This window comes from Astatotilapia calliptera, chromosome 11 (assembly GCF_964374335.1).
Source record: "Astatotilapia calliptera chromosome 11, fAstCal68.1, whole genome shotgun sequence".
Lineage (NCBI taxonomy): Eukaryota > Metazoa > Chordata > Actinopteri > Cichliformes > Cichlidae > Astatotilapia > Astatotilapia calliptera.
In genome coordinates this window covers 12844112-12857727 of record NC_137432.1, presented here as the reverse complement: position 1 = coordinate 12857727, position 13616 = coordinate 12844112, and the positions used below count along the sequence as shown (strand labels likewise).

Below are 13616 nucleotides of genomic sequence, written 5' to 3'. Positions count from 1 at the left end.
ACAAAAGAATATTCATAAAAAAAATTCTTTGCATTATCCTCTCTGTAGATAAAGAGTTAACATTTCACTCAAGTCAAGTGAGTGCCTGGTGGAAGCACATTTTTTATTCATAAAGTCTATACAGGTGAAGTTCTCTATTGTAAGCACTAGAAGTAAGACCTCTCAAGTAGCATTGTTATGTCTCGTGTCTCCTATCATCATGATTTACAATTTTAACTGAACAGACAGACCATGTGACCTTTTTCTCTTTGGCATTTTCAAAAGCAGCCGTATCATTTTTAAAGAGAAGTCTTCCTCTACAACTGTTGCTGTGTGATAGTTGCCTGTAGAATTTATATTTATATTTTTGAAGCAAGCAAGTGAACTGGCCAATAATACTGACGAGTAATCAGGGACTAAGAAGTAACATCTAATACTGAATCCTCATTTGTATTTATAGAAGGCCGGCCTTTGTCCTCAGGGATTAAGATGCTCAGAGGAGGCTGATTTGCAAGACATGCTGTTTGTGTGTGTGTGTGTGTGTGTGTGTGTGTGTGTGTGTGTGTGTGTGTGTGTGTGTGTGTGTGTGTGTGTGTGTGTGTGTGTTGAGCAATTTCTGGACTGCTGGCAGGTCAGTTTATCCACTCACTCTTTTCATGGCATTTGGAATAGCTGCAGAACATTGCTCGGCATTGTCCTGTTACCTTCCCTAGCTTACCTTCCCTAAAGAAGACGTCACCTGGAGGGCAGCATGTATTGCTCCTAAAGCTGTATATATAAGTTAGTATAGTCACACATGTGCATGTTATCCATGTCATGTGCCAAAATGCGCCCCATACCATCAAAAAAATCAGATTGTATTTTAAACCTTGAAAGAGGATTGAAAAGTGACACCATGCAGACTACAGCAGACTTTATTCAAAGAAACCACATCACTCCATGCAGCACAGTCTAGCCAATGAGGAAACACTTGGGTCGGACACCGCCACTGACGTTAGCACAATCATCTGAAATTACAGCAATGCGTGGTGATGCTAGAGCACAGATTTCTAAATCCCCTAAAGGGCAGGTGTAAAGGGTCAGGTCAGGTGCAAAACTATAATGGTTTGGCAGGGGATGTAGTTACATTTGATCATTATGAAAATTTATCTGAGTTCTCCAGGTTTTAAAAATATATAACAGGACAGTAAAGTGTGGCATCCTATATTTCTGGTACATTACAAAGACAAATGCCAAATCAGTGACGCAGAGAAAAAAGTGAGCAAATATTTAATAAATTTGCATAATTTAGGTTTTAAACTTTCATCTTAATATTTTTTTCTGTCTGAGCACAGAAATGTAATGAAATTTAGTTTATTTGAATGTACGAAAAAGTCCCAAAGGAGCATAATTTCACTTTAAGCCCACTGACAGTGACTGAGTGATTGTCTTGTACTGCTGTTGTGGAATACTGGCCAGCTGTCATAAGACACAATATGAATCAATAACATATAATCAGCCCTAATCTGCCATTGTATATTTAAAAAATACTACTTTTGCAAATTAGTTAATAAATAACTTAATCACTAGGATATTATATTAGAAATCTTTAGCCTGACACTTCATGAAGCCCTCCATGTATCACGCATATATTCATTTGGAAGCAGTTTCTGACTGAGCACCTAAAAAAAAAATAGTTGCAGAAAAACACTGAGTCAGAAATTCACAAAGTGTGCAATACATTCTTTGCTGAACTCAAAAATAATTTAGCCTCAATTCAACCACACAAAACACTGAATTTACCCCCAAACAAGTTTTACACACAGAAGACACAGAAGCGGCATAGACAAGTGCACTGTGACGTGGACAATAACGTGATTAGTGATCCGTGAGAGACAACGTGGAGTCAACAGAGGGAGAAAATGCAGATATAAAATGTTATTTTTGGAAGTCTACATATGTTTTTGTCATAATTAGTAGATACATAAATATACAATAATTTGCGACAATGTAATATTTACCACTGTTAACTCGACTGGATTCTTTGCTGCAGACAGAAGGAGAACTGCCTGTTAGACAAATTACTCCACATTCCCTTTATGACATTTTACATCTGCAAAACTCCATCAAACGTCAGTCACAACTTTGGTTATCATTCAGGGATCGGAGTGGACGACCCCTTTTCCAGCGTTTTTTTTAATGACTGGCCTCCTGCAGAAGCTCAAATGTCAGCTGCGTGATGTGCTGCCATGCTTGCTGGATGTGATGTGACTCAGTAGTGCGTGCACAGATGGCAAAGCGCAGGACAAAGCGGCCTGAGAGCTGGCAAGGCACCAGATGGATCTCTCTGCTCTTGGTGATCCTTTTCAGCAACTCTTGGTTCAGTTCATTGGAGCCCTGAGAGGAGAAAGCAAGGAAGAATTACACCAGCTAGGCTTTGTGTCATGACTACTTAATAATTAGGTGACTGGATTAAAGTAATCACAGTCTTGACAGTCAAATTCCCATAGACAGGGAGCTCTTATATGCATTTTCTAGCTTTTCTAAATAATGCCCTCGGTGTTATTGAACCTTTGAGGTTTCTAGGTGACTTTTTTACTTTTTGTGACCACTGCAGAGATCAGATCATAGAGCTGTACCGTTGGGTGCTGTTACCTTGAGCCTGAAGCAGACCAGTCCCAGGACAACTTCAGCACAGATCTCAAACCTCTTGTCTGCTCGCACCAGACTCTCAAACTCCTTGGCCAGGGCCACTTGCTGTAACAGAGGATGTGAATTATTCATAAATATTTCATGAAATGTAAAAGATTTATTGTACATGCAAATAAAAGTGAAGTTTTTTTAAACCAATAGTTTTTTAAGCATTTGCTTTAAAAAAAAATCCTTCACCTGCAAACAATATTAGCTGTAATTGGCATTATTTTCCACTAGATGCCAGTGTGGTTTGTTACGTAGCCTCGTGCTTTAGGATTGGAAGACTTTTTTCTTGTCATTCTTAATTAAAACCTTTCTTTTTTTTTAGAGCATCACTGCTTACTGTGAAGTAAATGCGTTCATCTGATTAAACAAGCATGCAGTGTGATATTTCACATTTTAGAAGAGACAATTCCTGGTGAGCTCAAATCAGACAAGTTCAAAATTTGTACTCAGCACCCATGAAATAGCCTTTATCAAAGTCTGCTCTGAAAATGTCATCTTCCTCATACTGATTTTTCTAAACATGGTACTTATCAAAGATGTTCCTAAAGTACAATTTATCCACTTAAGATCAAAGACTCTGCTGATGCATGCTGAAACGTGCGTCAATGCAGTTATCCCGGTTATATCGTTGAGCTTCCACTCAACTTTTCCAACTGGTAAATAAAGCCAAACCTCTGGCATAAATGGCCAACAATTGGTTGACTGTGATCTTGTTTCTTAAGTCCCAGCAGATAATCCAGTATCACTGTATTTGATTACAAGCTAAACTCCAGTGACCTCACTTCCTGTCCTACTGCTGACTGTATGCCAGGCAGAACTTTTCATACATATTATTCATATTTTGCGGTTTCAGATGACTGCAGGGATCGATTCTGCTCCTGTCACTTTATTTGAAATGGAGCATAAACACAAAACAGGCTGATTTGATTGACAGAGCAGACTGGAAGAAGAGAGAGCGAGTCAGACAGGGGTCATGCATCAAAAAGAAAAGATGAAAAGAAAAGGCATGTGCAGGGTTGGGAAAGGAAATGTAGTTTTAAATAGAAGATACATGCCAGACATATATGACTGCAGGGCTAATTATGCCGATGAAGAGATAGAAGAGGAGGGAGGGCAATGGCAGGACATTAGTGGTAAGGAGGATTAGGAGCAAAGAGTTCTAGGAAGCAGGAAGGCGAAGGCATTTCCCATAAAGGCATATATGATTTCCTGAAGTGTTTTTTTTTTCTTTTGGAAGTGACTGAGATGTAGAGAAGTGGTGTGTGACAGATAAATGGAGGTGAAACAGCAAAGTGAGACTGATACCACTGGCACCACTGTTGGTACAAGGTTAATCTTTTTACTACATGGAGGATAAGAAACGCAGGTTAGCAGGGTTACAAAGCCTGAATTAGCACTAACACACTGCTACTTCTTAAAGTAATTGATCTGTTATTTACATCAGCTCTCACACATTATGGGGAATAATTGTCAGTAATCCCTGCACAGCCAAATGAATGGAATAAGTGAAATCCATCCATGCTCTTCTGCTTTAGGGTCACGGGGGTGCTGCAGCCTATCCCACCTGTCATAGGGTGAGAACCTGGAGAAAAACAACACCAGAGAAAATATGCAAACTCCTGGATTCAGACCCAGAACCTTCCTGCTGTAAGGTGACAGTGCTGACCACAGCACCACTGCACCATCCACATATGAAAGCATATATTTGAATAACCTCAAATTTAATGTGTAACAGGCAAATAAATGATCCTATTACTTCAAATTTTGACCACAAATGCCACAAATTTGAAGAAACCCTTCACATCCCCAGGAACAGGTACATTTGCCGATGCTGAGTGAGAGATCATTTTCCTGCGTGTTTACCTTGCGTATATGAGCTTGCAGACCTTTGAGCCCATACATGCGAAAGACAAACCACATCTTCAGTGAGCGAAATCTCCTTCCCAGTGGGATCTGCCAGTGCTGCAGGCCAGAATTGGATAAGGAGAGAAGTTATTACCACAATGTTCAAATCATGATTATTAATCATGATAATAATTCATCTTACCCGATAATCTGTGACCAGTCCTGTTGATAGAAAAACAGATAATGTTGTCCATTACATGTGCACAGTCTTAATTTTAAATAAAACCCCTTTAAACTACTCGTGTCAGCCAGCCTGCTTCCTGGTTAATAAGAATCGTAAGTGCAGTCAGTGTATTTTGAATCACAGACTAAATGCGTTTTGCACAAACAGAATAGGCGAAAATGGCATTTTATAAGATTATAAGATTTTATAAGATACAAGATCTATATTTTCTGAATGTAAAGCAACACGCCACAGATTACAACTTGCATCGACTTAACAAAGCTCCAACATTAAAACAACCCTTTTAAATTCAAAATGTATCTTCTATAACAGCTGCTTTTTGCTATTATCTTAGCGTACTGTTGATTGTCCAGGTGTTGCTGTCACTGCGCTCAGCGCCTCTATCTCACTAATCACAGGTAGCTCATCTCTGCAGAATAGATGTCTGTGTTAGCCTGGACTAATAACCACTAATTAGATTGAGGAGTCCAGAGTGCATGAGCATACGCTTTTGTAAGGTGCTTCACAGTGGTGGGAGGCACTGCAGCTCTCAGTCTTTCTGTCTGCTTGACAAGTAAATTACAGTGAAAATCTGAGACCATCTGCAGGCTATAGGAGAATTTGCACAGACACACAAAGTAGAAGCAGGCAAAATTGTTGTATAGGAAATTCCCTGATTATATCTTTATAGTTTTTGTTTTTATTCAAGTCTCCAAGACAGGACAATAGTTTACCAATGGAATTTGGACAAATACTGTCGACTTCTAAAAGGATATCAGTGAAAACTATAACTACCTGATTCCTGGTTTTCATGTTTCAGGTAAAGTGGTTCCATTTTAAAGGCTCCAATGATGTCTGCTCTCTCCTTCACCCTGTGGACAAAAACGTCTTAATATGGCATTAAGCTCTAAGAAAAATGTCCAAAAATTTAAAACTTGTATATCAAAATTGAGTGTTTTACTTTATTCGTGGGGGTTTGCCACGCAAGATTTTTAGGAAAATTCCACCTCTTTTCAACCAATGAGTTGCAAAGTGAATATATGGTATAGAAATAATATTTAAACACTTTATTAAAACTTAATAAATGACCTTTTGGCTTTAGACCTGTATTTTTAAGGAAATCAGCATATGCTTTATGAAACAGGCTAGTCTGCTCTAGTTTTTGCATAGTTTGGAAATGAGTTATGGTTCATTATCCTGTAGGAGGAAACTGTCTCCAGTTGAGCAGTTTCAGAGTACAGGATGGTACCGTGATGTGATCAATTTCCTTCTGTTATCATATTTTCTCTTTTAATCTTATTAAGTGAATTTCTCAAGCATTTATCCATTTATTTTATTTTGTGTTGTAAAAAAAAAAAAACCCATAACATCTAATATTAATATTTTCATTTGTAACTTCAACATCCTGATAATGCCTGTCGGCCTGTTGTTTTGCTGTTATGATTTAGTGAGACTGAGAATTTAAGACCTGTTAAGTGTCTGTTTTTGAAACATGAGACTCTGATGCACTTGTCCAGTTGCTCTGCTGTGCACCTGAATGTCCCACTTCTCCTTCTATTCTGGTTAGAGGCAGGTCATCAGTTTTATTTAGACATCACTGTCTGGCATCTTAATGTGTTTATATAATTGACAAAATTCATTAGACTATTCATCTGGTGAATAAGTGTTACTAGAATGCTGAAGTGATAGTTACTGAAAAAAACCTCTGTATTTCTACACACCTACACTTAATTATATCCATTTTTATATAATAATAATAATAATAATAATAATATTTACCTATATATTCTATACCCAAATGTGAGCCAGCACACTGGACTTCTCTGAAAATGAAGAAATTGATCAAGCATAACATTTGATCACAATTTTTTTTCTTCAGGAATTCTAGTGAATAACTAAAAAAATATATGTATAATGTGATTTCCTATTTTTCATCTATTATTAAAATAGTTCATTTGAAAATTCATGCATAACAACATTATCTATATTGAATAGAAAAAATATAATTGTGATTAAAGTGCTTGTGCATACTGGTAGATTAACCATTACAGAAACAGTGGTAATTACCACTGCTGTTTATTTAGGGGAGCTTTGTGATCGGGTGGTTTGCACATTTGTTTAGCACCAGAAATCCCAAATTTTTTCACCACCATGTAAAATGCTCCTATTAGCCCATACTTGACTTGTTCGTCCTCCAGATAAGCAGTTTACTGTACAGGGTGGGCCATTTATATGGATACACCGTAATAACATTGGAATGGTTGGTGATATTAAAGTCCTGTTTGTGGCACATTAGTATATGTGAGGGGGCAAACTCCTCAAGATGGGTGGTGACCATGGTGCCCATTTAGAAGTCGCCATCTTGGATACAACTTTTGTTTTTTCAATAGGAAGAGGGCCATGTGACACATCAAACTTATTGGTAATGTCACAAGAAAAACAATGGTGTGATTGGTTTCAACATAACTTTATTCTTTCATGAGTTATTTACAAGTTTCTCTTTGTTCATAGCCATTGACATGTCGAAGAGGTTAACACATGAGGAGCGGATCGAAATTGTGTTGATATCTGGTGAACGCAGTAACCGGGTCATTGCAGCAGATTTCAATGCAAGACACCCTACGAAACCACCCATCTCCCATGCTACAGTTAGCAAACTGCTTGCTAAGTTTCGTGAAACTGGTTCAGTGTTGGATTTGCCAAAATGTGGACGCAAGAAAACTGTCACTAATGAAGAAACATCAGTGGCTGTCCTAGCTTCGTTCAGCAAGAGCCCACAGCGTAGCACTTGCCGCATGTCACTGGAGAGTGGCATTAGTCGAACATCCCTTCGGCGGATATTAGCTACTCACAAATGGCACCCTTACAAACTCCAGCTACTGCAGCATCTCAACAAGGATGACCCAGATCGGCGCACAGAATTTGCCGAATGGGCAAAACAAAAATTGGAACAAGTTCACGCAGAAGATTTTGTTCAGTGATGAGGCAAACTTTTATGTGAATGGTGAAGTTAACAAACAAAACCACCGCTATTGGTCTGACACTAACCCACATTGGATGGATCCCTCCAAGACTGTTGGAACAACAAAAGTGATGGTTTGGTGTGGTATATGGGGTACAACGACACTGGGTCCATTCTTCATCAATGGTAACCTCAAGGCCACTGGATATTTGAACTTGCTACACGATGATGTGTTTCCCTCTTTATGCACTGAAGCTGGCATGTTCCCTGAGTTTTTCCAGTAAGATGGTGCACCACCACATTATGGGTGCCAGGTCCGAGCATTCCTAGATGAACAGTTTCCTGGAAAGTGGATTGGTCATCGTGGGCCAGTTGAATGGCCCCAAGGTCTCCCGATCTGACCCCCTTAGACTTTTATCTTTGGGGTCATCTGAAGGCAATTGTCTATGGTGTGAAGATACGAGATGTGCAGCACCTGAAACTACGGATACTGGATGCCTGTGCTTGTCACGATCTGGTACAGGGATTCAACGCAGAGCGGTAAGGTATCTCCAAGGTGTGGTTTATTTACAGTGCAGTGCAATATATGTACAGTGAAGGGATCCAAAAACTCCGGGGGGAATCACAGGGTAACTCGCTCACGTCTTCTCCGCTCACACTCACACACTTTCCCGTAGCAGGGAGGTCGCAGGTCCGGGGGGGGGGGGGGGGGGGGGGGGGGGGGAGATCTGAAGCAGACGAGAAGGCAGGTCACCAACAAATCACAAGTCACGGATATGAAGCACAAGAGCTGTGAGAACACTAACGTTAGGGGTACAATCATCCAGCGACGAGAGGATCTGTGTTCCAGCCTCAAATAGTGCTCCCGGTGATGATGGGTGAGTGTTGTCAGGTGTGTGTGTGGGCCAAGGGCGGGAGCCCACAGTGAGCTCCGCCCAGGCAGAGAGGGAGAAAACAGCAACAGCAATTGTAGCCTTGTGGGGCCGACCAGGCAGGCACGGAGACCATGACAGTACCCCCCACTCAACGGGAGCTTCCCGGTGACCCACCAGGCTTACCTGGATGCCTGCGGTGGAAGTCCCGGAGCATGGCAACATCCAGGACAGCAGCTCGAGGCACCCAGGAGCGTTCCTCTATCCCGTAGCCCTCCCAGTCAACCAGGTACTGAAAACCCCGACCCCGGCGCCGGGAGTCCATGATGCGGGTGATATTGTAGACTAGCTGACCATCCACGAGCCGGGGGGGCGGCGGGGCCCTGGAGGGAGGGCACAACGGGCTGGAGAGCACCGGCTTGACCTGAGACACATGAAAGACATTGTGAATGCGCATGTTGCGCGGCAGCTTGAGGCGGACAGACACAGGGTTCACAATGGCCTCAACGGGAAAAGGGCCAATAAACTGAGGAGACAGCTTCTTCGACTCAGTCCGTAGCGGCACAAAACGGGTAGCCAGCCATACTTGTTGACCGATGGTGTACACGGGGGCCGGTGTCCGGCGACGGTCAGCGAGGGTCTTGTTCCGCTCCTTAGTACGGAGCAGGGCAGCCCGAGTCGTCCGCCAGGCACGACGGCACCCGCGGAGGTGAGCCTGTACAGAAGGAACGGAGTGCTCACCTTCGATGGCCGGGAGCAAAGGTGGTTGATAGCCCAGGGACGCTTCGAAGGGAGACTTGCCCGTGGCGGAGGATGTGTGGCTGTTGTGGGCGTATTCGATCCATGGAAGCTGTTCACTCCAGGTCGATTGGTTGTGCGAAGTGACACAGCGGAGGGCAGCTTCCAGCTCCTGGTTGGCCCGCTCCGATTGCCCGTTACTCTGTGGATGGAAACCGGAAGACAGACTGACCTTGGCCCCCAGTGTGGAGCAGAACTCCCTCCAAACACGGGACGTGAATTGCGGCCCCCTATCCGAGACGATAGGGGGCCGCAATTCTCTTGGATGAGCCCCTCGATCTCCCAGGAGATGGCTCCAATTACGCAGGCGGCCGGGAGGACAGGCTCAGGGTCCGAGTCCTCCCCAGTGATGGAGAATTGCCTGGACAGGGCGTCTGGCTTTACGTTCCGTGTTCCTGGCCTGTAGGTGATAGTGAAGTCAAAACGAGCAAAAAACAGTGCCCACCTGGCTTGCCGGGAATTGAGACGTCTAGCCGAGCGCAGGTACTCCAGATTCTTGTGATCCGTCCAGACGATGAATGGTTGTGCTGCTCCCTCCAACCAATGTCTCCACTCCTCCAGGGCCAGCTTGACGGCCAGAAGCTCCCGGTCCCCGATGTCATAGTTACACTCTGCTGGGGAGAGACGGCGAGAATAAAAGGCACACGGGTGCAGCTTACCGTCCATCTGTTGCGACAGAACTGCCCCAACCCCGGAGTCCGACGCGTCCACTTCCACAACGAACTGCCGTGTAAGGTCCGGTTGCCGGAGTATGGGAGCGGTGGTGAACCTGTCCTTGAGCAGGGCGAAGGCTCGCTGAGTGGCAGAATCTCACTGGAAGGGAACCTTGGGAGAGGTGAGTTTAGTGAGAGGGAGAGCGATTCTGCTGAAATCACGAATGAACCGTCTGTAAAAGTTGGCGAATCCCAAAAAACGTTGCACTTGGCGGCGATCAGGAGGAGTAGGCCATTCCACCACAGCTCGCACTTTCTCCAGATCTGTCCGCAAGTCCCCCTTCTCGATAATGTGGCCCAGAAAACTCACAGACGACACGTGGAAGTCGCACTTCTCCCCCTTCACAAAGAGCCGGTTCTCCAGAAGGCGTAGCAGGACCTGCCGGACATGGACCTTGTGCTCCTCGAGCGTCTTAGAAAAGACCAAGATGTCATCTAAGTACACAAACACACAACGGTTAACAAAATCACGAAGGACATCATTAACCATCGCCTGAAACACCGCGGGGGCGTTAGTCAGCCCAAACGGCATCACGAGATACTCAAAGTGGCCCCGATGCGTATTGAACGCGGTCTTCCACTCATCCCCCTCCCTGATGCGCACCAGGTGGTAAGCGTTGCGCAGATCCAGCTTGGTAAAGACGGTCATGCCCTGAAGCAGTTCAAAGGCGGAGAAAAGCAACGGCAAAGGGTATTTGTTCTTAACAGTGATCTGATTAAGGCCCCGAAAGTCAATACACGGCCGCAGCGAACCATCCTTCTTATCCACAAAAAAAACCCCAGCCGCGACAGGGGAAGAGGAGGGGCGAATCAACCCCGCCGCCAGCGACTCCGAGATGTAGCGCTCCATAGCATCCCTCTCAGGCCGGGAGAGGCTGTACAGGCGGCTAGACGGCAGCGGAGCTCCAGGAAGAAGATCGACGGCACAATCGTACGGGCGGTGCGGGGGAAGGGACCGCGCCCGATCCTTACAAAAAACATCCCGCAGATCATGATAAACCCGCGGAACCATCGAGAGGTCCGGGGCGTCCGACGGCGAGGCCGTGGGTGGGAGCGAAACGGGGGAAGCCGCAGCCTGGAGGCAGTTCATATGGCAGGCCACACTCCAACCTAGTACGGCACCCTTCTCCCAGTCGATATGCGGGTTGTGGAGGACAAGCCAGGGGTGACCCAGAACCAGCGGAGTGAGAGGAGCCTTAAACGAAAAAAAAACAATCCTTTCTGTGTGATTGCCAGAGAGAGATAATGAAAGGAATTCAGAAACATGAGTGATGTCAGGCAGGCGCTGGCCCGACAGTGCGTGAACGCGGAGGGGGCGTGACAGAGGCTCCAAGGCGATGTTCAGTTTGGCGGCGAGTGAGGTGTCAATAAAGTTCTGCTCAGCCCCAGAGTCAATGAGAACGGAGAGAGAATGAGAAACAGTCCGAACACGCAGAGTAGCCGGTAAAAGAAGTCTGGGGAGAGGGCTTTCACTCGACAGATCGCCCACCAGCACCCTCACGATCACTGGTGAGCGCGCCCTTTTGCCAGCGTTGGGCAGGAGGAGACAGAGTGGCCTTTACGGCTGCAGTAAACGCACTCACCGGAGGCAAGGCGGCGCTGGCGCTCCGCGGGCGACAGCCGCGAGCGCCCAAGCTGCATGGGCTCTTCCCCATCCCCGGCGTCGGCGTCACACAACCCATGGGCCGCAGTAGGGGTCCCACAAAAGTCCAGCGGGGCATGCCCCGAACGCGCGCGTGCGCGCCGATGTGCGCGCACCTGATCGTCCACCCGCATACACAAAACCAAAAGCGCATCCAGGGAGGAAGGTAGTTCTCGGAGCATAAGTTCATTCCTTATTTCCTCATTAATATTAGTGAGCAATGCACTTTTAAGGGCCTCTTCCCCCCATTTCGCCTGTTCAGCCAAGGTAGAAAAGTCAATAGAAAAATCAGCCATGCTGCGTTTACCTTGTTTAAGCGCAAGCAAGCGCTGGCCGGCGGTGGCAGTTGTGGCTTTCCTGTCAAACACACCTTTAAACTTAGTCAGAAAGTCAGAAAAGGTGATGTCCGGCTCCGCCTGAAGCGCAGCTTGAGCCCAGGTTAGAGCACGGTCCTGGAGTAACTGGACGATATAAGCGATTTTAGCACCATCAGAAGAAAAGGCTTGCGGTTGCTGGCGAAACTGAAGGGTACACTGAGTGAGAAAACCAGCACATTTATCAATCTCTCCCGTGAAAGCCCTGGGAGTGGGGAGGAATCTGTCAACGTGAACAGGTGAGGGAACAGGTGGCGCGACACTTACAGCTGGAACTGGCGCCTCCAACGGAGGAGCGGCGACCAGAGGAGCGGCCGGTAGCGGTGTTAGCTGAGCCACGGCCTGTGTGAGGTTCGCGAGCTCTGCTCGAAGGTGAATGAACATCTGCTCGTGGCGTGCCAGCATCGCGGCCAAAGTGGCGAGGGTGGGAGTCGAGACCGCTGGGTCTGCTGAATCCATTTCCGTGGCTGGATGATTCTGTCACGATCTGGTACAGGGATTCAACGCAGAGCGGTAAGGTATCTCCAAGGTGTGGTTTATTTACAGTGCAGTGCAATATATGTACAGTGAAGGGATCCAAAAACTCCGGGGGGAATCACAGGGTAACTCGCTCACGTCTTCTCCGCTCACACTCACACACTTTCCCGTAGCAGGGAGGTCGCAGGTCCGGGGGGGGGGGGGAGATCTGAAGCAGACGAGAAGGCAGGTCACCAACAAATCACAAGTCACGGATATGAAGCACAAGAGCTGTGAGAACACTAACGTTAGGGGTACAATCATCCAGCGACGAGAGGATCTGTGTTCCAGCCTCAAATAGTGCTCCCGGTGATGATGGGTGAGTGTTGTCAGGTGTGTGTGTGGGCCAAGGGCGGGAGCCCACAGTGAGCTCCGCCCAGGCAGAGAGGCAGAAAACAGCAACAGCAATTGTAGCCTTGTGGGGCCGACCGGGCAGGCACGGAGACCATGACAGTGCTGGCATTTCTCCTGCGGTGTTGCTATCAGTGTGTGAAGAGTGGGAGAAGAGGGTTGCATTGACAATCCAACACAATGGGCAGCACATTGAACACATTTTATAAGTGGTCATAAACTTGTAAGAAAGAATAAAGTTATGTTGAAACCAAGCACACCATTGGTTTTCTTGTGACATTACCAATAAGTTTGATGTGTCACATGGCCCTCTTCCTATTGAAAAAACAAAAGTTGTATCCAAGATGGCCGACTTCTAAATGGGCACCATGGTCACCACCCATCTTGAGGAGTTTGCCCCCTCACATATACTAATGTGCCACAAACAGGACTTTAATATCACAAACCATTCAATTTTATTACGGTGTATCCATTAGACCCCATTTCTACAAAACTGCTCAAAGACGTCCTGCCATTAATTAATGCTTCAATCTTAGATATGATCAACCTATCTCTAATAATCGGCTATGTACCACAGGCCTTCAAGGTGGCTGTAGTTAAACCTTTACTCAAAAAGCCATCTCTAGACCCAGCTATCATAGCTAATTATAGGCCAATCTCCA

At 45.5% G+C, this 13616-nt stretch overlaps 1 protein-coding gene across 2 annotated transcripts in view; it reads right to left on the bottom strand.

Annotated features, from left to right (window-relative positions):
- Positions 1 to 877: 877 nt before the first annotated feature.
- ddc (dopa decarboxylase) overlaps positions 878 to 13616 on the bottom strand; it is a 31769-nt gene continuing 19030 nt past the window's right edge. For both annotated transcript variants that reach the window (XM_026185264.2, XM_026185263.2), the window contains exons 10-14: positions 5522 to 5598; positions 4706 to 4725; positions 4522 to 4620; positions 2614 to 2715; positions 878 to 2355 (exon numbers count right to left, since the gene is read on the bottom strand). In XM_026185264.2, coding sequence (XP_026041049.1) covers positions 2155 to 2355; positions 2614 to 2715; positions 4522 to 4620; positions 4706 to 4725; positions 5522 to 5598 — 499 coding nt within the window. In that variant the 3' untranslated portion in view covers positions 878 to 2154. The remainder of the gene's footprint in view (positions 2356 to 2613; positions 2716 to 4521; positions 4621 to 4705; positions 4726 to 5521; positions 5599 to 13616) is intronic.